Source organism: Idiotropiscis lumnitzeri, chromosome 9 (assembly GCF_059441095.1).
Source record: "Idiotropiscis lumnitzeri isolate Australia: NSW breed Sydney's pygmy pipehorse chromosome 9, RoL_Ilum_1.0, whole genome shotgun sequence".
NCBI lineage: Eukaryota > Metazoa > Chordata > Actinopteri > Syngnathiformes > Syngnathidae > Idiotropiscis > Idiotropiscis lumnitzeri.
In genome coordinates, this window is record NC_142399.1 from 22291928 (window position 1) to 22317367 (window position 25440).

General features: G+C 45.6%; 1 protein-coding gene and 1 long non-coding RNA gene across 2 annotated transcripts in view; one reads left to right on the forward strand and one right to left on the reverse strand.

Annotated features, from left to right (window-relative positions):
* Positions 1–25440, reverse strand: part of fbxo28 (F-box protein 28) — a 47629-nt gene that overhangs the window by 14679 nt on the left and 7510 nt on the right. Inside the window, exon 3 of the mRNA XM_088304131.1 lies at positions 5426–5564. Coding sequence (XP_088160257.1) covers positions 5426–5564 — 139 coding nt within the window. The remainder of the gene's footprint in view (positions 1–5425; positions 5565–25440) is intronic.
* Positions 6709–8078, forward strand: LOC148331443 (uncharacterized). The gene is made up of 3 exons (XR_015845144.1): positions 6709–7215; positions 7592–7645; positions 7722–8078. It is a non-coding gene; the product is annotated as an uncharacterized LOC148331443 (long non-coding RNA).

Here is a 25440-nt window from a genome sequence, read left to right on the forward strand (position 1 = left end):
TGTTTCTCGTTTTGATTTCCTGGTGTGAGATTGCTCCTCCAGCATTTTTCGTTACCGTCTCCCGACGACCGTAATTATAGACACCCTATTTAATATTATACTCGATTGCAAGTTACCTTGCCTCATTGGATGTTGGATTAATACCTGTCGGTCACAATAAACCTTTGTACAACCCCGATTTTCCCTTGTCAGCGTTTTAAGGATCCACATTCACCGCTTTCCAGCCCCCCCGCTGGAAAGCGGTCCTGACAGAATAATCCGACCATGGATCCCGCTGACACTGAGAAAATTTATCACGCTCTGGCCAGTCAAGGACGCCTAGTAGGCCAACAGGCGACCAAGCTCGCTACCCTGCGCGACGCGGTGGGCCAACTGGCACACCAGCTCACGAGCTTAGATGCTCATTTGAGTTCCCCTGCGCCGCCGCCCTCTTTGGGACCAAACCCGGTCGTCTCCCCTCCCGGGCCTCAGTTTCCGTTCTACCCGCCCAGGGAGCCCAACCTGGCTCACCCCGACCGCTACGGCGGAGAACCCGGACGTTGCGGCCCCTTTATCCACCACTGTAGGCTGATTTTTGATCAGCAGCCCCTGACTTACGCGCACGAAAGCACAAAGGTAGCGTTCATGATGAGCCTCCTGACTGGTCAAGCGAGCGCATGGGCCATGGCCGTGAGCAACGCACGCCCAGAGATCCGTTCCTCGTTCCCCGCCTTCCTTGCGGAATTCCAAAGGGTGTTCCACCACCCTGTCCGGGGAAAGGAGGCGGGAGCCGAACTGTTGGACTGCACCCAAGGCTCCCGATCAGTTGCGGACTACTCGATCGCCTTCCACATCCAAGCCGCCGAGAGCGGGTTCGACGACTGCGCCCTGAGGTCCGTGTTCCGGAGAGGCCTCAACCCGGCCCTAAAGGACGAGCTGGCGGTCCGCGATGACGCGGGAACACTGGAGGAGCTGATCACCCTGGCCATTCGTCTCGACAACCGCTTGCGAGAGCGTCGTCGAGAGCGGGGGTTGGAGCAGTGCAGTGCCGAGTTTCCGCGCTTCCGGGGGCTCGGCCCCAGCCCCAGCCGATGAGCCCATGCAGATGGGAGCAAGCCGCCTGGAGCCCAGTCAGCTACAGCGTCGTCGAGAGCGGGAGTGGGAGCAGCGCCGCGCAGATCCTCCACGCCTCCGGGTTCCCGTGCATCCACCCGTCGACGAGTCCACGCAGCCGGGTTCGAGCCGCCCAGGTGCCCGCGAGAGGGAGCGTCGGCGCAGCACGGGGGCCTGCTTCTACTGTGGCCTTCTGGGCCATCGAGTGGCGCGGTGCCCGGAGATGACCGCCCGCCGGGAATCGCCACCTCGCCGTCCGGACTACTGTGAGTCCGCGGGTCACCATGCCGTGACCACCAGTTCCCCAAAGGTGCAGCCCGCCCCCACGGCGGAGGAACAGGACAGCTCCGGGGTCCTTCTGAGACTAGAGGTGGACGGGGAAATTATAGGACTCAGCTGCGGTTTCAAGATTCGCGCGTTGGTCGACTCAGGGGCGGACGATTGCTTTATAGATGCGGGATTAGTTTCGCGACTCGGCTGCACGGTCACAGACCTCGACAGATCCGAGAAATTGTGCGATCTAGACGGACGTCTCCTGGCAGACATTCGGCGGATGACCGAACCCCTTACCTTGAAGCTGTCAGGCAACCACATTGAGAAGCGTTCGTTTTTTGTTATGCCGGCTAGGGCAGCTCCGGTCGTACTAGGGATCCCGTGGTTAAAAGCGCATAACCCGGTCATCGACTGGGCCCGCCTCTCCATCCAGAATTGGAGTTCCTTTTGTTACGCGCACTGCCTGCGATCAGCCGAGGAGGGCTTGCAGGTCAGGGCTGCTCCAGAGAAGGAGGTCAACCTTGACAACGTGCCGCACATTTACCATGACCTCCGCTCCGTGTTTAGTAAGGCAAGCGCGAAGTCCTTACCGCCACACCGCCCGTACGATTGCGCGATAGATTTACTACCAGATCCGGTCCTACCCTCGGTACGCTTATACAAGGTCTCGCAGCCCGAACAAGCCGCCATGAAGGACTACATAACCGAATCCTTGGCCGCAGGGTTGATCAGACCATCTACCTCTCCGGTTGGAGCTGGACTGTTTTTCGTGGAGAAGAAAGATAAGACTCTCCGTCCATACGTGGACTACAAAGAACTGAACGCGATCACAGTGAAGAACCGGTACCCATTGCCCCTGCTAGATTCGGCGTTCGCTCCTCTGCAATCCGCGACGAGTTAGACCTTCGCAGCGCATACCACCTGATCCGCATGAGGGAGGGGGACGAATGGAAGACCGCGTTTAAAACCCCTCTAGGGCACTTTGAATATTTGGTTATGCCCTTTGGCCTATCGAACGCACCGGCAGTATTCCAGGCGCTCATTAACGACGTTCTCAGAGACATGCTCAACGTGTGCTGCTTTGTCTATTTGGATGACATTCTCATATTCTCCCGCTCCGTTAGAGAACATCACCAGCACGTGCGCTCTATCTTACAGCGGCTTTTAGAAAACAAGTTGTACGTGAAAGCGGAAAAGTGCGAGTTCCACAAGACCTCAGTCCCCTTCCTGGGGTTTATCGTGGAAAACGGGCAACTCAAGGCCGACCCGGCCAAGACACGCGCGGTCGTTGAATGGCCGGTACCGGCAACTTGGAAACAATTGCAGCGGTTCCTAGGGTTCGCGAACTTCTACCGGCGCTTTATAAGGGACTACAGTCGCCGGGCACTGCCCCTCACTCGGCTCACCTCTACCAAAACCCGGTTTGCGTGGGATAGTAAGGCCGAGGCCGCGTTCGCGGACCTCAAAAAAGCGTTCACTAACCCGCCTGTGTTGTACCACCCTAATTGTGATCTCCCTTTCGTTGTAGAGGTGGACGCCTCTGATTCAGGAGTGGGGGCCGTGCTTTCCCAGCGATCCCCGGTCGATCAGCGCCTCCACCCCTGCGCCTTCTTCTCCCGTCGCCTCTCCCCAGCGGAGGCAAATTACGACGTGGGAAACCGGGAACTGTTGGCCGTGGTCCTGGCTCTGCAGGAGTGGCGGCACTGGCTGGAGGGCACCCAGGAGCCCTTCGTGATCTACACGGACCACAAAAACCTTTCATACATCCGCTTCATGAAGAGACTAAATCCCCGGCTGGCGCGGTGGGCACTCACTCTCAGTCGCTTTAACTCCCCCCTGACATATCGCCCGGGCCTACGCAACACCAAGCCCGATGCCCTATCACGCATCCACGACTCCTGGGAGGACGAAGAAGGCCCTGCGAGCGTGGTGCCCAGTCATCGGCTGGTGGGAGGCCTCCAGCGGAGGGTGGAGCAGCGTATCCGGGAGGACCAGGAGAAGAACTGGGCCCCAGCGGGTTGCCCTCCTGGGCAGCTTTTTGTGCCGGCGCAGCACCGAGCGGAGGTGATCCAATGGGGACATGCATCCAAGTTGGCATGCCACCCGGGCATACGTCGCACCCTGGGCCTAATCGGGCAGCGGTTCTGGTGGCCGTCACTCAAGACGGACGTGACGGCATACATCCAGGCTTGTCCCCCATGCGCTGCCAGCAAGTCATCACACCAGCCGCCAGCAGGCCTCCTCCGGCCGCTCCCCGTTCCGTCACGTCCCTGGTCCAACATCGCATTGGATTTCGTCACTGGCCTGCCCGTTTCACGCGGACACACGGTCATCCTCACGATAGTGGACCGTTTCTCCAAGGCTGCCCACTTTGTCGCCCTGCCCAAGCTCCCGACAGTCCTGGAGACGGCCCACCTCCTGGTGCAGCACGTGGTCCGAATACATGGCATCCCGGACGACCTGGTGTCCGACCGAGGCCCGCAGTTCATCTCTCGGGTGTGGAAACGGTTCTGCCAGTCCCTGGGGGCGACACCGAGCCTCTCCTCGGGGTACCACCCCCAAACCAATGGCCAGTCCGAACGGGCCAACCAGGACCTCGAAGCGGCGCTCCGGTGCGTCTGTCAGGGCCAGCCATCCTCCTGGGCCGATCACTTGCCGTGGGTCGTATAGGCACACAACACCCTGGTCTCTTCGGCGACGGGTCAATCCCCATTCCTGACGGCCTACGGCTACCAGCCCCCACTGTTCCCGACTCAGGCTGGTCCCGAAGAGGTTCCATCGATCGAGCATCACCTTAAGCGGGCACACCGGGCATGGAAGGAGGCCCGGGCCGCCCTGTCACGCACTGCGCAGCGTAACCAGCGCATCGCGGACCGTCGTCGTCGTCCGCCTCAGAGGTACAAGGTCAGAGACAAGGTGTGGCTATCTACACGCGACCTCAACCTGGCGGGGTCGTCCCGCAAGCTAGGCCCACGCTTCGTGGGTCCGTTCGAGATCGAGGCCATCATCAACCCCCGTCTCTGTCCGTCTAAAACTGCCTCCCACCACGAAGATTCACCCTGTTTTCCACGTCTCGCTCATCAAGCCGGCCCCTTCCTGCCCTCTGGTTCCACCAACCGCCCCGCCTCCACCTCCGAGGATCATCGACGGCGACCCGGTGTACACGGTACGGGAGATCCTGGACTCCAGGCGCAGGGGAAGGGGGTTCCAATACCTGGTCGACTGGGAAGGCTACGGTCTGGAGGAGCGTCAGTGGATCCCCCGCTCCTGGATCATGTGTCCATCTGTGCTCTGCGACTACCACGAAGCCAACCCGTCGAAACCAGGTGGTCCGCCAAGGGGCGTTCATTGAGGGGGGGTACTGTCGTCCCATGCGTTGTTAATAGTTATTGCTTAACTATTAAGCAAGCGTTTCCTCAAGTCTGCCGGTAAGTCCACCTTAGCCACCCGTTTTTTTTTTTGTTTGTTTTGAGTCATGCTAGCTCAGGGGCGCATGCGTAAGCCTCGGGTTGTATTTCCTCAACGGGATGGAGTTTGTGACGAGTAGGGCAATGATGGGTCGAATATGCTCCGCTTTCTTTTTTTGGGGACCGATAATTTAGCGATACCATTTTCTATTGATATCACTCACCCAACTCTCGCAATACATATTGATATCGAATTATCGTCACAGCCCTAGTGTAACAGTTTTGCCGTGTTCTGTAAAGTGCCTTGTTACAGCTGCATCTTGAGTGACAGTGCTACATAAATAAAGTTACGTTGAGTTTAGAGGAGAGAGCTGCGTGGTGTGGAGCAAGCTAGCTGAGAGTCTAGCATTCTCAAGTAGCTGCTAAAGAAAGGACTTCCAGAATCATGAGTGACAGCGTGACGTAGATGCTGTTTTGAACCAATTCGGAGCTAGAAATAAGATCGTTTTAAAACAAAAACACAGCATTGACTATTACAAAATCACATTCTCTGAAATCGATCCCAATATATGGTTGAGTTTATTTTAAAATAGTACACTTCCCACTTAATTCAACACAACTTTATCAAAAGAAGTAAAGTCTGAATATCCAACCTTCCCAGGGATGAAGCAGCAGAGGTTGGAGTCAACATATTTCATGAACGTCATGTTGAGGAGAGAAAGGCGCGTCTCCACAGCAGCGAGTATGTCAGCATGACGAGCCAGTGAATGGTTTCCTCGTTCAGACTCTCGCCTAGGAGGGAAAAAAGGTAATCAAATAATTGCGTGAGACCCTTACAATAAATAGCACAATATTTCATTGTGACTCAAGACAGCCTCAAAATTTGCAGGCTGTTGGCAGAGAGAAGCAATGGTACAACAAATGCAGGCAAATAAATGACCAAGTTTACAGGCTTGTGTTTTTGCAAGCAAGACTGAAAATGAACAAATATCCCATGAGACCTATGGTCACAAGTTGTGGGTCGTGACTGAAAGAACAAGAACCGGATACACGTGGACGAAATTAGTTTGCTTTGCAGGGTGCCCGGTCTCTCACTCCGAGATTGGGTGAGAATCTCGGTCATCCGGAAGAGACTCACAGTCGAGCCGCTGCTCCTCCGTTTTAAGAGGAGTCAGATGAGGTGAATCCGGCATCTAGCTAGGATGCCTCCAGGATGCCACCCTAGTGAGGTACCCACCGGGAAGAGAATGACCCAAGGACACAATGCCTGGGAACGCCTTGGGATTCCTTCGGAACATCTTGAAGAAGTGCCTGAGGGGAGGGAAGTCTGGGCCTCCCTGCTAAAGCTGCTGCCCCCACAATCTGACCCCAGATAATGGGAAAAATGGATGGATGAATAAATAATTGTAGAAGATAATAAGGTGTGGACAAAAATATATATAAATTGTCAAAATGCTCTAAAATGGGTGGCACTCAACTGTTGTGATTATCAAAAATGGCTCGTATTGAATGAGAAACAAAGATCATCAGCATGGTCGTCGCTACCACAAGCTCAAGTTTTCCCTCTGTTTCGTAAAATGTTTAATTTTGGCACAGAGTGAGGGACTCAGCAGGCAGGGAGTGCAGCAGTGACTCTATACCAGAGGTATTCAATTAAACGTCACAGAGGTCCACGACTAAAATTTCTTCCAATTAAAAGGTCCGAACCAAAGTCTGACTTCCCTTAATGACTAGCCTATGTTCACATTTTCAGATAATTTCAATATTTAGTCATTTTCAACAGAGCGCACTTATATACTAAATATTTAGCAATGTTCCCATTAAACACCTTTGCCAGTCAAACAAATATAAGGCATTTATTTCACATTCAAGAAAATGTGGCTTAACTCATTTACTCCCTTAGACGTACAAAGACGTCTTTTAAAGCAATGGCGCCCTCTACCAAAGACGTATAAGTACGTTTCCTGTCTTTTTTACCTCATAGTGTACATAAGGGTCTGATGCAACCTCTGACTGAGAATCAGCCTTGTCCGCATTGTGAATCATGTAAAAATCACCCAGCAGGGGGCAGAGGTGCAAAAGATCCGCCTTGAATCTGCGCCAGAGGTACAAATGGGGGGCGGGATCCTGGGGTAGACTTATAAGTGTGGAGAGCAGCGTCGGTAGCAGCAGCATCGGCAGCACTAGCAGCAGTCGCATTAGTAGCGTTAGCAATGAAATCCTCCAAGCAAATGACGATAGAGGAATGCTTTTTTGTAAAAAAAAAAGCTTCCCAAAAGCATCAAGGCGATGGAGACGCTTTGGTTGAGAGGATGACGCTTCGTCGTCGTCACAACAAACAGGCGTCTAAAGAGGCTGCGCGTGCCTTGCGGCCTGCATCGCCTGCCTTCGGACAATAGCCAAAGCAGCCGAGAGTCCTCACCAGATCCCCCCGAACGAGGAGGTAAGCGCTCGCAAGTTACCATTGAACATGTGGTTTTAGCCCTCATGCTTTTATTGTACATATCATGCATCTTGCGGGCAGAAAATGTCGCGTAAATGTGCAGTTAGATGCGAGCTTGCTCGCTGACTTCCTGCCTCCCGCCTCTATTGCACAATTACACGCGAGCGCAAGTCCTCGCCGACGAGGAAGTAAATGCTCGCAAGTTACCATTGAACATGTGGTTTTAGCCCTCATGCTTTTATTGTACATATCATGCATCTTGCGGGCAGAAAATGTCGCGTAAATGTGCAGTTACACGCGAGCGTATCTCCTCCCCGACGAGGAAACAACAATACTGAATGGTGTGGTAATCATGCATACTTTCTAAAATTCACAGATTGTGCATCCCGCGGCAAGAAAGTTCCTCCTCGTCTTGTTGGTGTAAAGAAAGGTAAATTATAATATGAAACTTCACACGCCAGCAATAAATATATATTTCCAATTGTTTATATTTCTGTAATTTACAGGTTGTGCATCAGGAAGCAGTGGTTCCGGATGGCGTCACACTGGATGGCAACCGAGGAAAATCGACTTTACAGCAACCCCTGGACCACTGAATGCCGCTGCCCATTTGGAGTCTGAGGAGCCAGCTGATTTCCTGCAGCTGTTTCTCACGGATGAGCTTCTGCAGCACATCGCGGATGCCACCAATCACTTCCCAGACAATTATTTTCATACAAACCCCAGTGGACAAACACAAGCTCGCCTATTTGCCACGGACCAACAAAGCCAGACCACAACGGAAGTGTCGGGTCTGTTTGCGCAAAGGTAAACGGAGTGAAACACGAATGTGGTGTGAACTATGTTGTGTGCCCTTGCATCAAGGCAACTGTTTCATTTTATATCACACAAAAAAAAAGTATGTATGACACTGATGTATTTCATTTTTGTACATAGTTCAACAGTTCAGTCGTTTTGTGTTATGTGCAAATAAATTTATTTTGTTATCAAAAACATATTTTTTGTGCTTTTTTTTGTTATTTTATCGAAGGCATGCATTATTTAGATGTTGGAGGTGTCATAAAAGCCATAAATAATAGTGTCAAAGTTCAAATTATGGTCGAAATGCATCAGTTTACAAAAAGCTCATTTTCTCAGTTTTTTCCTCAGGGATTGGAGTTTTCATGAAATTTAGCTATTTTCAAATGCCGATTGCTCAAGAATGGAAAAAGATAGTAAACTTTCTGTTGAAAGAAGAGAGTCTCATCTTTCTTTTGGTGTGCTCCATGTCTATATAGCATTAGAATACAATATTCTGTGGGCCTTGCAATATTAGTCAAAACCCAGGAAAATGCTGGGATTGAGCGGGTTGCTCAAGTGAAAATGGCTGGTATTTAATGAGTTAAGATGTAAATGAGAACGTTCTAGCCAGTTTGATTCATCAGACATGGCTGCTGATAGATATTGTGCAGCTTGATGTTTTGTTTTTGCATGTACATAAATAATTGCATCGTCAGTGTAAATCTGACAAGTAACATTAGATGGACAAAGTTATGAAAGGTCGTTTATGTACAAGCTAAACAGCAGCGGTCCCAAAACCGACCCTTGTGGTACACCAAATTTATTATCTAATCAGATGTAATGTGTATTTTAACACACTGTTTTCAGTTTTTAAGTTATTATTCAATCCATTTCATCAAGTCAAAGGAGAAATTAAAATATGACAGTTGAGTCATTAAAATGCGATGATTAACAGTGTCTAATGCTTTGCGCAAGTCAAGAAACACTGCTCCTGTCACACCACCTGCATCTAATTTTGATTTAAGTTTTCCAATAGATAGCAGATGGCCGTCTACGTAGAGTGATTATTTTCTGAAGCCAAACTGCATTTCATTTAGGGAATATGGACTGTTATTCAAATATCTAATGAGTTGTTCAGCCACTAGTTTTTTGGCTATTTTGGAGACTACAGTGAGAATACTTATCGGTCTATAGTTACACATTATTGTAGGGTCTCCAGATTTTAAAATAGGAGTAATGACTGCAGATTTCCAAGAAACGGAGAAGATACCTGCCTATATCGATTGATTAATGATACTAGCAATTGGGGCGATACGAGGTTGTTTAAGAGTTTTTAATGACACAGTATGCATATGAAATACAGCTTTGGCTCTGGAATTCTTTAGAGCACATATGATTCTATCAGCTTCCAAATGTGTAACTTCGTTCAGACTCAAAACTCCGACATGGGTGTTTACAGTCCTATTTTTTTGTGTCAGGTGAGAATATTTTTGAGTCAGACTGTTTACAGAATCTATTAAGTATGCCTCTTACATTTCTTATTGCATCAATGAAGAACTTTGCCTTTGCATTCTTAAGAGCTTTAGTGACTTTATTTCTTAGGGAAGTGAATATTTGTCTATCATGTGTCATTTCCGTCTTTTGGAATATTTTAAGTGCATGATCCCGCTGTTTCATCAGAGACCAAATTCCACTGTTTAGATCAGATTCAGATTCAGATTCAGATATACTTTATTGTCATTCTTGTACACATGTATACAGAACGAAATGTCGACACATCTGACCCGCACAGGTTCCATAAATATACAGATATAACTATGTCGTATTTAGTAGGAATATAGAAAAGGGATTATGTACAACAGTGCAAAAAAATAGAAAGTTTGTAGAGTGAAACACGCAAGTGGGGGGGTAACAGCTGGGTAGGCTTACTATATGTGTGATTGACCGTTTAACAGTCTAATGGCTAGGGGGACAAAGCTGTTGCAGAACCTGGTGGTCCTGCACCGCACACTGCAGTACCTCTTCCCAGAGGCTAGCAGAGTGAACAGTCCATGATGGGGGTGAGAGGGGTCCCTAATGATGTTTTTGGCTCGGGATAGGCAGCGCTTCTGGCCAATGTCCTGAATGGAGGGGAGAGAAGTCCCGATGATTTTCTCTGCTGTCCTCACCACCCTCCTCACACTACTCCAGTCGGAGGCACTGCAGCCTCCACACCACACAGAGATACAGTTAGTCAGGATGCTCTCTATGGTGCTTCTGTAGAATGTGATGAGGGTGGGTGGGGGCAGGTGGGCTCTCCTCATCCTCCGCAGGAAGTACAGGCGCTGCTGTGCCCTCTTCACCAGTGATGCAGTGTTCACAGACCAGGTGAGTTTGTCTGTGATGTGCACCCCTAGGAACTTGGTGCTGCTGACCACCTCCACAGCCTTGTTGTTGATGAGAAGTGGGGCATGGTTGGGCTGGTTTTTCCTGAAGTCGACAATGATCTCTTTAGTTTTGTCAACATTCAGGACCAGGCTGTTGACTCTGCACCAGCCCACCAACTGCTCCACCTCCTCTCTGTAGGCCAGGTCGTTGTCGTCCCTGATGAGGCCCACCACTGTTGTGTCGTCCGCAAACTTCACGATGTGGTTTGTGGCTGACCTAGGGACGCAGTCGTGTGTCATCAGGGTGAACAGCAGGGGGCTCAGGACACAACCTTGGGGGGAGCCCGTGCTGAGGGTGATGACATTGGAGGTGATCTGACCAAGCCGCACTGACTGGGGTCTGTCAGTGAGGAAGTCCAGCAGCCAGTTCCGCAGGGGGGTGTTGAAGCCCAGAAGTCTCAGTTTGTCTACCAGGAGTTGTGGGATGATGGTGTTGAATGCTGAACTGAAGTCCAGGAACAGCATCCGCACGTGGGTGTTCTTCTCCTCTAGGTGTGTCAGGCTCAGGTGAAGAGCAGAGGAGATGGCATCCCCGGTGGAGCGGTTTGTCCGGTAGGCAAACTGAAAGGGGTCAAGTGAGGAGGGGAGACTGGAGGTGATGTGCTCCTTAACCAGCCTCTCAAAACACTTCATTATGGCAGGAGTCAGTGCAACGGGCCGGTAGTCGTTCAATGATGAGATCTGGGGTTTCTTTGGCACTGGGATGATGGTGGCAATCTTGAAGCATGATGGTACCGTGGCTTGGTCTAGCGAGGTGTTGAAAATGTCTGTTAGGACACAAGCCAGCTGATCGGCGCACTCCCTAAGGACCCGCCCTGGAATGTTGTCAGGGCCTGGAGCCTTCCGTGTGTTGACCCTTTTCAGGGTCTTCCTCACGTCAGTTGAGTCCAGGAGGAGTGCTCTTTCGTCCTGATGTGGAACCGCTTTCACTGCAGGGGTGCCATTTTGTGCCTCAAACCTCCCAAAGAAGTTGTTGAGGTCATTCAGGAAGTCCATGCCAGTGTCCCCCACTGGGGGGGTGGTTGGCTTGTAGCTGGTGATGGCCTGAATGCCTTTCCACATATCCCTGGTGTTGGTTGTGCTGAGGAAAAGGTCCTGGATTTTTTGACTGTGAGATCGCTTTGCTAGTCTGATAGCACGGTTCAGGTTGGCCCTCGCTGATCTCAGTGCCTCCTCATCACCAGATTTAAAGGCAAGGTTCCGTGCCTTTAGCAATTTGCGTATCTCAGCAGTCATCCAGGGCTTCTGATTGGCACGGCTGCAGATGGTTTTGGTGTTGCTGACGTCCTCTGCGCATTTACTGATGTAGGCTGACACAGACATGGCATACTCACCTATGTTTATTTTGTTGTTGTAGGTGGCAGCCGATTTAAACATGTCCCAGTCTGTGCATTCAAAGCAGTCCTGTAGTGCCTCCATTGCCCCCTCAGTCCACACCCTCACCTGCTTCACTGTAGGTTTTTCTCTGGTCAGCAGGGGCTTGTATGCAGGAATTAGCATAACAGAAAGGTGGTCTGATGAGCCAAGGTGGGGGCGGGGGGCTGCTCTGTATGCTCCTTTGATATTTGTGTAGGCCAAGTCCAATGTGTTCCTTCCTCTTGTAGCAAAGTCCACATGCTGGTAGAAATGCGGGAGAACTGTTTTCATGTTGGCCTGGTTAAAGTCTCCAGCAACAATGAAAATGCCTCCAGTGTAAGCATGCTGCAGTTCACTCACAGTTCGGTAGAGAACGTCCATTGCCTCCTTTGTATTAGCGCTGGGGGGCACGTACACAGCAGTAACGATAGTAGCGGTAAACTCCCTGGGGAGGTAGAAGGGTCTGCAGATCACCGTCAAAAGCTCAATGTCCCGTGAGCAGTGATTCGAGATTATCCTAGCATTTTTACACCAGTTGTTATTGGTATAAATGCATAGTCCGCCTCCTCTGTTCTTACCGGTGAGTTCGCCGCTCCTGTCAGCACGGAATGCAGTTAGCCCCCCAATGCTAACAGCGTCAGCCGGGATTGATGAGTTTAACCATGTCTCCGTCAGAATTATAGCGCAGCAGTTCGTCATCTCGCGGTTCGATGTTAGCTCCAGTTGTAGATGGTCCAGTTTATTGTCCAGAGAGCGAACGTTGGAGAGAAAAATGGATGGGAGAGGCGTTCTGAAGGGTTTAGCCTTTAGCCTAGCTGTTAGGCCAGCCCGACAACCCCGCTTCCTCCTCCGGTCACATCGCCTACGCTTGCCTCTCTGCTCCGCTGCTCCGTAGGCCGCTGGGTCTTGTCGGCGTAGCACTCCGAGGCTATGTAACCACTCCAGAGTGGTCGTAGCAACGGGCACTTGATTACTGGATGATCGCATATCCTGCAAAAACCTGCGATCATATGCTAATCTGCGGTTTGAGTTGACTGTGTCCGCCATCAAAAACTGAGTCGAAGACTGAGCATTTTGACCAAGATGTCCAAAACTGTTGCGAGCCGATGTAGCCGCCGCCGAACAGGGCGCCGCCATTTTGCCAAGGAAGATTTCTTTTTCTTGGTTTCAATTTCACCTTTCTCAAGAAACTGTTCATAGTTTGCTGTACTACTGTCATGAATATATTACAGTTGTCGTCAACGTGTTCATGATTTAGATGATCAGACCAACTTATTTGATTTAGGGCATTTTCTAAATTGTTCATGTCATTCTTAGGTATCCTTAATTGTGCTGTAAGTTTACAGTTGGAATAATTAAACCTATTTTTGGACTATTTTTTTTCTTGAGGAGTATTATATTATGATCAGATAGACCTGTTATCATATATATTTTTTGTATTATTTTTCTTTTGTTACTAAAAAACAAATCTATGCATGTTTCTGTTGATGTACTTATTCTAGTAGGCTCTTTAACTACTTGTAATAGGTCGAGGCTGTCTGTCAATGATTTAAGTTGTTTTTGATTTACTCTGTCATTCCAGTTTACATTAAAATCCCCAAGTAAAATAATTTCTTTCTTAAGATTGAGTTCTTTAAGAATGGCCAGCAAATGCTCATAAAAAATACTGGGAGCTGATGGAGGTCTATAGATTCCAATCAATATGAAGGCCATTCGTGGGGAAACTGTTATGTTTAACCCCACACATTCCAGATTGTTCTGAAATGACCAATGAATCTGTTTAGATTTAATATGATCCCGAATGTAAAACATCACGCCTCCTCCTCTCCCCTCCCGCCTATCTTTTCTGAAGATGTTGTAACCTGGTACATGTATCCCAGAAGTTGGTGAGCTGGCTTGCAGCCATGTTTCATACAAACATAAGAAATCTATATTTGACTCACTCAATAGATGCTGCACTTGGATATGTTTTGATATAAATACTTCTAATATTCAAGTGTCCGCCCAATAGCCCCCTTGGTTTAGCTTTTGGGTCCCATACAACAAGTGCATGGTTAAGAGTGTGGAATAGATTGAATTTGAGATAATTGGTAATGGCCTTATTTATTTGTTTTGCATTATTAATTATAGTTGGAGTCAAAGACTCACCCAGCATAACAGCAGTATTTTACATACTTGATGAAGAGACTTGCTGTGGCGAGGGTCTAGTCATCAATGGTGGAGACATAGCAAGCTGGGGTGGAAGTTCAGGTAGCTGTGGTGCTAGCCCAGCTAGCTGTGGTGGTGGTGATCGTGGGCCAGCTAGCTGTGGTGGTAACCCAGCTAGCAGTGGTGGTGGTGGTGGTAGCCCAGCTAGCTGAGGTGGTATCCCAGCCAGCAGTGGTAGTGGCATTTGCCCGGCTAGAAGTGGAGGTAGCCCAGCTAGCAGTGGTGGTGGTGGTAGCCCAGCTAGCTGTGGTGGTGGTGTCTCAGCTGGCCACAGTGGCGGAGGCCCAACAGGCAGATGCGGCAACCCGGCCAGCCGTGGTTGTAACCCAGCGAGGAGTGGTGGTGGTGGTAGGCCAGCTACCTGTGGTGGTAGCCCAGCTAGCAGTAGTGGTGGCGGTAGCCCAGCTAGCTGAGGTGGTAGTCCAGCTAGCAATGGTGTTATTGGTAGCCCAACTAGCTGTGGTGCTGGTCCAGCTAGCAGTGGTGGTGGTATCCCAGCCAGCAGGGGTGGTGGCATTAGCCCAGTTAGCAGTGGAGGTAGCCCGTTAGAGAGGGACCATTACTCCTGTCCAGAGTGCTAAGTAACTTCCCAGTTTTATGACATGGGAAATAATCTCAGGGAGGAAGTGGTTATCAGTTATCTCTGTCCCCATCAGCCATGGCAAGTGACCTGCTCTCCTCACATATTTCTGTCGACCACTGTCGAGCATTAGTCTGGATCTGCTGATGATGCGCCTCGACGGGTTCCTGTGTCTGAACCTCTTCATCTGGCATGCATATATATTCTTCTTGTGCAATTTGAGCTTTTCGGTATTTCTTGATTGGAGAGGGGTTCCAGAACTGTCATTACCTTCAGATTCAGTATGTGCCACAATAGTGATGGCATGTAGAAGTTCTTTTGTATGTTCCACACATTGTGACTTAAGTTGTTGTGCTAATGATCTCACAAAAAAATCTTTTAACACGATGTATTTTATTTTTCCGGCAGTCCCACTGGGAGATCATTTTGATGCAGTGTGCAACATCTACCCTGACAAAACACGACGGCAGTTTTGCATTCTGATTCCCAAGCAAGACTTTAAAGCACTCATTGATATAGGTCTTCAAATCGGGATGAGTGGTAAAAGCTGAGATCTGACCAGAGATCATAGAATGGCGAGAGAAAAATCACTCACAGCTTCTTTTGGGGCCGGTGCACCTGCATGGATCCATTCCTTCAGCCAATGTGTGATAGCACTAACACCATGCGTCTTTGACAACATCTGTACCAATGTCTAGTACACATTTCTGTTTGACTCCAGTAGTGACAGAAAAAAACGTGTCCAGTCCAATGTCTTTAATGCTAACATTGTGAGGTGCACTATACTTAAAATAAATAATACATATTAATAATACATAATTCATTTGTGACACAAACGTACATCTCTATCTGCAGTGATGCAGCATTTCAGCAACCTTACATGTGCAAGGTCGACAGTTGTGCTCATTTGGAGAAGCGGCTGGATAAATTCTAAATGACCTAAAAATAATTTCTAATTGAAAAACAGTAGCAGCACAATACAAGCAAGTTCTTACAGCCCAAAACAGCACAACCAAAAAGCGGATGTTTTTACAGCAAAAATTAAAGTTAAAAAAGTTATAAACTTTTAGAGTGAGGGGGCTTGCTGGCTTACGCTTACTTTGCGAAACATGTACAAGCAATTACTGGACACATTTTGGTAACTTTCACTGAACTTCTGCGCCTGTCTGCAGGTATAATGGGCCACTCTTCATCTTCAAACTGCCCTTGTTGTTTCCAGTTTGAAGGGTGCTTTCTCCAGACGCCGCAGTGTTAGTGGTCATGACGTCACCGCTAGAAATTAAAATGTGTAATATCTATAAAACCGTAGCAGCACAAACAAAACTTTTGACAGCACAAACGAGTACAAACGCGGCACAAACGATTGGCACCATTTCCGACCCATTTGGATTAAAATAGGGGGGCTGGATGACATCACTCGAAATGAAAAAGTGTACTATCTCTAGAATCGTAGCAGCACAAACGAGCGCAAACGCAGCACAAACACATGGCACTATTTCTGACCCATTTCGGTGAGAATGGGGGGCTGTTTGATGTCATCACAACTTTAAAATATGTACTGTATTTTCGCAACCATAAGGCGCACTTTAAAGCCTCAAATTTTCCCCAAAACAAACGAGGCGCTTTGTAAAGCGCCTATTGTATATATGTATGTGCAACTCTCTCGACCATTGGGCCTGATCCCCTTGAGCATATCAGAGTGCATGTTAGCACACCCTGCTGGCCAAAGTCGAAGACATCTATGCTTCAAATTGAGTCTCACAAATACAATGTGTGAATTCGTTTTTTGGTGATGTGCAGGAGAAAGCTGGACAAAAGGACAGCTGTCCACGATGTCGTAGTCTGTCTTATCTTTCATATTATTGCAAGCAAGAAACATCAAGGTTTAGACAACAGACTGCAAAAAAATAAATAAAAAATACAAAAAAAACACACAGCCCAAAGCACACCACTCAGATCTCTCTCTCAACAGCAATGTGATTGGCTGAGGCTGACTGGCTCCTAGAAGCCATATGAATGGCATGAGAGATGCATGTTTTGTGTTGATTTTATTTCTTTGTTTCATTGTTTGCTTGTATGCTGTTCAGAGATATTTTTGCTTTTGATTTGAAAAACAGTGACTCGAAGGAGTGTGGTGACCAGTGGCAGCACAAACGAGCACAGACGCGGCACAAACGATTGGCCCCATTTCGGGCTCATTTGGAGAAGATGGCGGGCTGGGTGAATTTTGGATAACCTAAAAAACAATCTCTAATAACTGCAAACTATAAACTAAATAACTGCGGTAGCGGCACAAACGGAAATTTTAACAGCACAAACAAGCACAAGCAAAACCCACTATTTTCCCTATTTTTGCGTGAAATGGGGGGCCAAATTCACGCAGGTATCATATTGTGTATGTTTCAAAATTTCTTCACCAATAAAGAGGAAGTGCTTAATGACTCACCTGCACACGCTCTGAAAAATACCATTCATTCACATGTATATAATTAGTCAAGACCTGAAGACATCTATATGATATTATTGTTATACGACTGTATAAAGTCCACTTTCTTTTCGTGCTTCAGACAGAAGAATGCAAAAGACTGCCGCTGAAACATGTCAGGTAAATAATCTAAAAACTCCCTGTCTGAGATTAAAGAACTAATGAGTTTAAGTAATCTGTCATACGTATAGCACCACATTGTGACTAATTCAAACATATTTTTTGTAACATTTGTACCGCACTGAGCCTACTGAATAAATCTATCTAAAACTTTGTCATAAAAGCCTTTAAAAGTTGATCATGTGCTACACTCAAAACTGTGACTTTATGGCAAGGGCGTGGCCATTATGGTGCCACAAAATCTGATTGACCGTGACAATAAAAGCTGTTTTAACTTGACCCTGATGATCCTATCTTGAGATCCATCCATTCGTCAAACCGCTTATTCTCAGACAAGGGTCGTGGGCGTGCTGACATACAAATTTTCACACTCACAAATATTCCTACGGACAATTTAGAGCAGAGGTAGTCAATTAAAAGTCACAGAGGTCCACGACGAAAATTTCTTCCAATTAAAAGGTCCGAACCAAAGTCCAACTTCCAGAAATGTATAGCCTATGTTCACATTTTTATATACCGTATTTTCGCAGTCATAAGGCGCACTTAAAAGTCCCAAATCTTCCCCTAAACTAACACAGCGCCTTGTAAGGCGACTGCGCTCATTATATGGACAAAGTATCACTCGCGACCATCAACCCTTTTACTCATTGGGCTGTTCGGAGTGCATGTTAGCACACCCTGCTGGACAAAGTGTGAGTCATCTATGCTTCAAAGTGACCATGACTATACATTATGTGACTATGGTGTTTGGGTGATGGTGTGGGAGAAAGCTGGACAAAAGGGCAGCTGTCCACAATGTTGTAGTCTGTCTTATCATTTATGTTATTGCAAGCAAGAAACGTCCCAGGTTTAGACAATAGACTAAAAGCCCAAAGCATAACAGCAAATCTCTCTAAACAGCCATGTGATTGGCTGAGTCTGAGTGGCTCCCAGAAGGCATTGCTCTAATGGCTCCCAAGAAGCCATTGCTATATCATTTTGTGTTGTTTTTATTTCTTTTTGGTATATTGATGGCATGAGAGATACATGTTTTGTGTTAATCTTATTTCTTTGTTTCATTGTTTGCTTGTATGCTGAGTTTTTTTTTTTTTTTTGAAACCGTGACTCTAAGGAGTGTGGTGACCAGTGAAGTTAGAGTCATTGTTAATGATAGCGGTTGTCAATGGTATCATGGCAACTGTCTTTGAAATGTGGCGATTGCTTATGGTATTGAGGCAAAGTGAATTGCCATGGGCTGAGTCAGCGCGAGCAGCCGAGCTATTGCTATGCTAAAAGCAGCTGAGCTAGCGCCTTGTAAGGCGGCGCGCCCAGTGTGTGCTTCAAAGACAGAAATAGCACCCTCAACAGGTGTTGCGCCCTTTGAGGCAGCGCGTCCTATGACTGCCAAAATACGGTAGTTTCAATATTTAGTCATTTTCAACAGAGCGCACTTATATACTAAATATTTAGCAATGTTCCCATTAAACACCTTTGCCAGTCAAACGAACATAAGGCGTTCATTCAAGAAAAGGTGGCTCCAGGAATTTAAGGGTACCACTTCCAGAAAAAACTGTAAAATATCTCTTGCAGAACTATATCAAGTGCTAAGCATTGAGTTAACATCTTTTACCTATTTTTTTTAAATCAAAGAGTTATCAGCCTAAAAAAAAACGGAAAGCCTAATTATCCAAAAAACCAGGTCAACATGTTCAGTACACAATCAATAAAAATGGCTGTCCTCATGAAAAACTAATTCAAAATGAGCTTTGACACCACATTTTCTTTTGAATATTTTTTTAACTTCTCTTAATGAGAAAAATGAGTTTGTGACTGCCCTGCCCGTGACTTAAATCTGTGTTGGAACTGGGCTTTGTGTTTTCCCTTAAATAATGTTTGTGCAACCACATTTAAGCACTCCTTCACAACTTCCCCATCACTTGAAAGTTTTTTATGTTTCTCAAACATCCATGATACTTTTACTGAATATTCGTTTGCATGCCGCTGGGATGTAAACGAAAATGTAAACATCTGTTATACTGCACTCAAAGTTCGATGTTTTTGCATGCGCTCACCTCAAACGTCAGCGGATAACTGTGCACAAAAGGGCGGTGCTTTGTTTCGCAGTGGCGCTTCGCAATGTTGCGACGGTTTCTGAGCATATGATGCACACTGGTTTTGAATTGGCTGCAGCCAGAACGAAACTAAATTTCTCCGTCCATTCATTTAAAACAAGACACATCGACCTCGCTAACTTTTTAGCAAGGCATACTGTCAGCAGCACTATCTTCCGGTCTGCTGCGCAATTGGCAGTGGATTGTAAACAAAAGATTTGATTGGCTCAAATCAGTGACGCCTTTTCCGTATTTACTAGAATTGCAGCGCCAACGTTTGCGAATGCGCCCTGAAAAAAAATATCATCATAGATTGGCCATGGGTCCGGTCCGAACCGGACCGCGGTCCGCCATTTGGTGATGCCTGATTTAGAGTGTTCATTTAACCTACCATGCGTACTTGTTTTTGGAATGTGGAAGGAAACTGGTGTACCTGGAGAAAATCCATGCAGGCGTACATACAGGTAGCGCCACCTACTGACTAAAGGAAATGTATGAATTTTTCATCTTTTCCTCTCATTGCTCAGAAGAGTGTTTAGGCTTTCATGATGTTGAAACACGAAGTATGTGAATTATGGCAATCCACAATTCATCAAGAAAACACTTTTGAGGGTCTATATATGCACAAAAACTCATGAAACTTTGCAAGAGCATCAGACCTGGCAGCATCATTTTATTATGTTAATTTGGGATTCATAAAAATGGCTTCGATAGTGCTCTCCACAAATTTTTAGCGAAGCAACAGCCCAAGACCTACAAAAAAAAGTTTCTTGGAGGCATATGCTAAACATAACCATTTTGATTTTTCTTTCACATTTGGCCCCATTTTTAGACTTTTATAGAGGCCATTAAAAAAAACTCCACCTAGGGATTTAATCAAATTGTGTTGAAACTTTGGGTTTTTCACCCGAAAATGTTCAAGACAACCACAAAAAGCAAAGCTTTATATTTTGCCTAACGCTGTTGCCGTGGCAAAGTGCTTTTTGATAAGAAAATTTACACTGATTTTGATGGTCTGAACATTCATGCAGTGTTGTATTCGTCAACAATGAAAAAAATATTTCCTTAACGCCCCTTTTTTCATGACGATAACCAGACGATGACGAGCTAAATGTGGCTCCTTGATGACGAAAATATGACGTGACGTACATGAATTTTCGTTGACAAGGCGATACAGGATGAAATTGTTAGAGTGTGGTCCGTCAGGTATTCAAATTTTATTATATTCCTCCCTATTGTACAAGTGCATGCCCACCACCGGGACATCACGCAGGGCGCACGCGTCAAACACAAACCGTCGCACACACTTGCACAACAAAACACAAACACGTCTGCGGTCATTCGTCTCTGCTCACACACACTAACACGCTTTTCTTTGTTGGACCTTGGAGGCAGTGAGACTCTGTAGGCTACTTAGTTCAGATAACAGCAAGCTGTTACAAGTGAAGAAGACATGTTTGATAGAGTTTGTACTTGTGCTACTGTATTCGAACAGGTCTACTGCAAGTCTATGTTGTTCAAAGTTTTTATTTTATGTTGCTTTAAGTGAAAAAAAACCACAACAGTTGCCAAATAAAATGTTCTGGTGCTCGGCTTATATAGAAGCAATGAGCATTGATTCCACTGTTACCACTTTTATATGATTGTAATGCATATTCCTTCGTAGTTGATCGGAAAGTCTTTGCTATTGGGTGGAAACCTTGTATGCCTATTTTTAACTAAAACAGATTAGAACCTTTTTTGAGTTTTCATAAAATAAATTTACAAAAACTAGACGAAAACTTTTTTTTGCGTTTCCGTCGACTAAAACTAGTCTAAAACTTTGAGTTTTCATCGCCTAAAACTAGACTTTAAACTATCACGAAAAGGAATGACTAAATGTGATGAAAACTAAGAAGCATTTTCGTCCAAATGACTAAGACTAAGACTAAAACGACTGCCAAAAACAACACTGCATTCATGAAACCATATTAAACTTTGAACACACATCAAACTTAGTCAATTAATGACTATTTAATGATGTAATTTTATGATTGAAAACAATGGCTTAGTTGCGCCCTCCATACATTTTTTTAATGAAACCGGCCTGGTTAAAGATTTTCAACATTTACAAAAATCTACCAAAAGCTGGAGACACAGCTGAAGACCTCCAAAGAAAGTCTCTGGAGCCCTACTCTGAATTCAAAAGGATGTCTGCCACTTATAATTTTCTTTCAAATTTATCCAAATTGTTGGCCTTTAATTGAGGTTATATATAATAAAAATTGAATTTGAAAATGTATTTCATACTTAAAAAAATAATATCCAATTCCAATGTGACACTTTCTCAACATACCAGAACTCCAACGTTGCAAGGGTTCAGGGGGCCCCTTTAGCTGCTGGCAGCTCTAGTTACTCGTATTAGTCTGATGATTAATCGCATTTTTGGGGAACTAAACAAGCATGGAAATTAAACCAAATTTGACACATTCATCAGACCTGATGAAAACATAGATATTTAAAAAGTTGTCAAAAACAAAATTAAAATGGCTATGTAGCAACACCTGGAGTACAAAAACAAAATCCCAATTCCTGTACGTTTGACCGAGGGCTATGAAATTTGGCAATCACATGTAGCACACTGAAAAGTAAAAAAAAAATAAAAAATTCCACTACAGCCATAGCCTAAAATGAACAGGCTGTGAGCTAGGGGTGGGACGATACGAGTAACTCACGATTCGATACTGTGACGATACGTGGCCCACGATAACGATAATATTATTATTATTATAATATTCAATATATCATTAGAAATCTCTTCAACAATATATCACGAGATATGTGACTAAAAAAGTCAAAAATGGTCATAAAAATTAAAACGTCAATTTTTTTTTTCAATGCCAATATGTGCACAAAGTACAAAGAAAGGTGCATTTGCAAAGTACCTAACTGCCGCTGAGTCTTAACACTGTAGCTACGGCTGGACAAATTAAAGTGCACAAACATTAATAACATGTTTTATGTAAACCAAGACACTGCACTGCTTTCTGAACCTGAAATGTCAGTATCAACTGTCATTAAAGTGCTTAACGTTAACCCGCCCAGTGGAAACATCAAGGCATATTCTTCTTGAGGAACACTAACTGAACAACATGCTCAGACGTAAGAGCACACCAAAGGGAAACTTTGCTTTAAAAGCAGTAGTGATTGTCGGCTGTCTTGGTTCGCCTTTTTTTTATCACCTGCGAGTAGTAACCGTGATAACGAACGAGGTGGCTTTGCAGATTTGTAGTGTTGATGTTATATTTTACCTTTGCAAAGAAGTTCTTGCAAATTGCATACTCTTTATCCAGTGTTCTTCCATCACCGGTCTCGTAAAAAGCAAAGCGTCTCCACACTTTCGAATGGAAACTCTTGACACCTGATTTGTTTTTCTGGGTTTTCTGCCATTCTTGCATTAGTTCTTTTTCCATTGTAAATTCTTCTCACGCTTCACCGGCCGCTGATCCCGGCAATTTTAGAACCGTTTGCGGCATTAGCGCTCCCACAGACAGGATAGGAGAGATTAAATACGGACGATGATGACGAGATAAATCCATTATGTGAGTTGTTTTGAAATATCGATATTGTCTCCAGGCTATCGATTATTTATTGCGACAGAGTTAGCAACAATTTATTGCAATATCAATTTTTTTCCCACCCCTACTGTGAGCTATACATTTTTGCATGCCCAATTTTGTCCCATTATGTACATTAATAGGGGTCATAACTTTTGAACCCTTGTCCTAGAGCAGGGGTCGGCAACCCAAAATGTTGAAAGAGCCATTATGGACCCAAAAAAACAAAAAATAAACAAATTTGTCAGGAGCCGCAAAAAAATTATTATAATGAAGGCAACACATGCTGTATGTAGCTATAGTAGCTATATTAGCCTAATATAAAAATGACTAAGTTGGCTACAAATACACTCAGGGTTCGCGGTTAACCGCTTCCCGATTGCCCGGGGCAAGTGAAATTTGGCCACGGGCAAGGTAAAATTATGGGCAACTTGCCCGACCGGGCAAGCATTTTTTAAAGCAGCCAAATATCTTTAATTCCGACGAAAACTGTGGCGTGATCTGTTTGTGTGCACTGTATGGTGATGGTTTAACCCAGACACCCCCTTATGTTGTGGTATGGTCCATTGGCCTTATCGGGGGCAATGGGCGGGCGCTACGGGGATCAGTTAGTTCAGTGAATGTCGAGTTAAAGTGGACGTCAATAAATCCCGCAGTATTGGAACTCGCTGTAGTTGCATCCTCATTTGAAGTTTGAAAAACACAACAAAAACCTACGATATTTCGGCCGAAAATAGACAGGCGGAAGTTTTCTTACCTTCTGCGCATGTTTACAAGTGGCAACGAGTTCATTCAAATCCGAACATTTCGGATTCCTCTGACATGACTAAAATAGCTAGAATATTTTTAAGTAGACAATTCAGTTGCGAGTAAGGAAGGGAGTAATATTTGATTATTGGCTGTTAATTCATTAGCTCCATGATGTGACCTGACATAGTGTCAGTGACTGTGTTCTGTTTATGCTATGAAACTTATGGAGGCAGCACCACAGGCACTGGTCTTAAAGGAATACACAAATTTCCCACACTCATAATTTATTAATGTGATTCCTCAATTAATAGGCTCTCCTGGATTTAAAATTGATAATCTGGATTGCTGTAATATCATTTTCCCAATTTAACATGCAGATTTGTTAATTATTAAAACTACAATTAACATTTTCAATAACGGCACAGGATGATACATGCTGTTGTGAGTAGGGTTTCATGGTTGATGATGAAAACAAGATTAATTTATGCTTATCAGATTATATGTTTATTTACATTTGTGGCGCACATTTTATAACCATAAACATTTTATTCTTAGAGAAAAAAAATTGTCACTTGCCCATGTCGGGCAAGCAATTTGGCCACTCGGGCAAGGCAAATTTTAGTGGCACTTGCCCTATGGGCAAGCAGTTTTTAAAGTTAACCGCGAACCCTGACATTATGAGCCCTCATGATTAAATGTTTTTTTCCCTGAAGTGCATCATGTAGAGAATGACTCCACGTGACTACTCTTGTACGACGCCTCTTCAAGTCTAAGTTTTAATGAATTATGTTTCATTGGTTAGCACAATGGCCTCACAATGCGGAGGTCGTGGGTTCGGCTCCGGCCTTCCTGAGTGTGAAGAGTTGGCTAATTTGCTATTCAAACCTGCTTCCCTTATTATGGGTTTACTATGGTGGTAAGTGTTTCGTCAAACTGAAGTGGTTTAACGGTTTGACTTCCCTCTGTCTCAGTTCTCTCTGACTGTCCTTGTATTGCCACTGTCCTTATCGCCTCCCCTCACCCCCCAAAAACAAAAAACCAGAGCAGATTCAACTTGCTTGCTTAATAGTTAAAACAATAACAAGCACCCTCCCCGGACACGCACTGGATGAAACGGCCCGTAGCTCCAGCACACGAGAGCTCTGAGAAAGCGAGGCGGGGGTACGTACCAGTTAAGTCGCTAACAAGCACCCTCCACGGACACGCACGGGACGAAACGGCCCGTAATTCCGTCGCAAGGGAGGCCGGCGTGCGTTTCACTTTTTTCTCGTTCATTTTGAAGGTTAAATGTTACATTTTAAGATAAAACAAATCGGAATTCAGCCCTTTTCTCTTTTTTTATTTACAACAGTAAAAAAATAAAATAAAATAAATAAATAAATAATAATAATTCGCTACATATCGATATCAACCGATTAGACACACATGCGTGATATAGCTTTCAGCCTTATCGCCTAGCCCTACGCATGAGCGCCGATTCGTGGGCCGGACTAAAACCCACCTCCGGCCTTTGTTAATCAAACCCTTTTTTAAAATTGGTCACCCCCTGGCCCAAAAAAGGGCGGACTGCCCAGCTCTGGTTCTGTGAATTGGGGTATAGGGACCAAGCCCAACCACAAATAGTAAAAATCTGTATGTAACGCCCACACAAAAATTGGTTTTAATTGCCCATGGAAGCCACAAGATGATACAAAAGCAAGGCTAAACAAGGCTATTGCCGAAATAATAAATAAATTAAGATCATCCGGTCAGTTCAACATCATTGTTTGGCGCCAAGATATTAGAGAGTACCAAAGCTTGTTTGACATAAAAAAAAATAATAATAATTCCCACC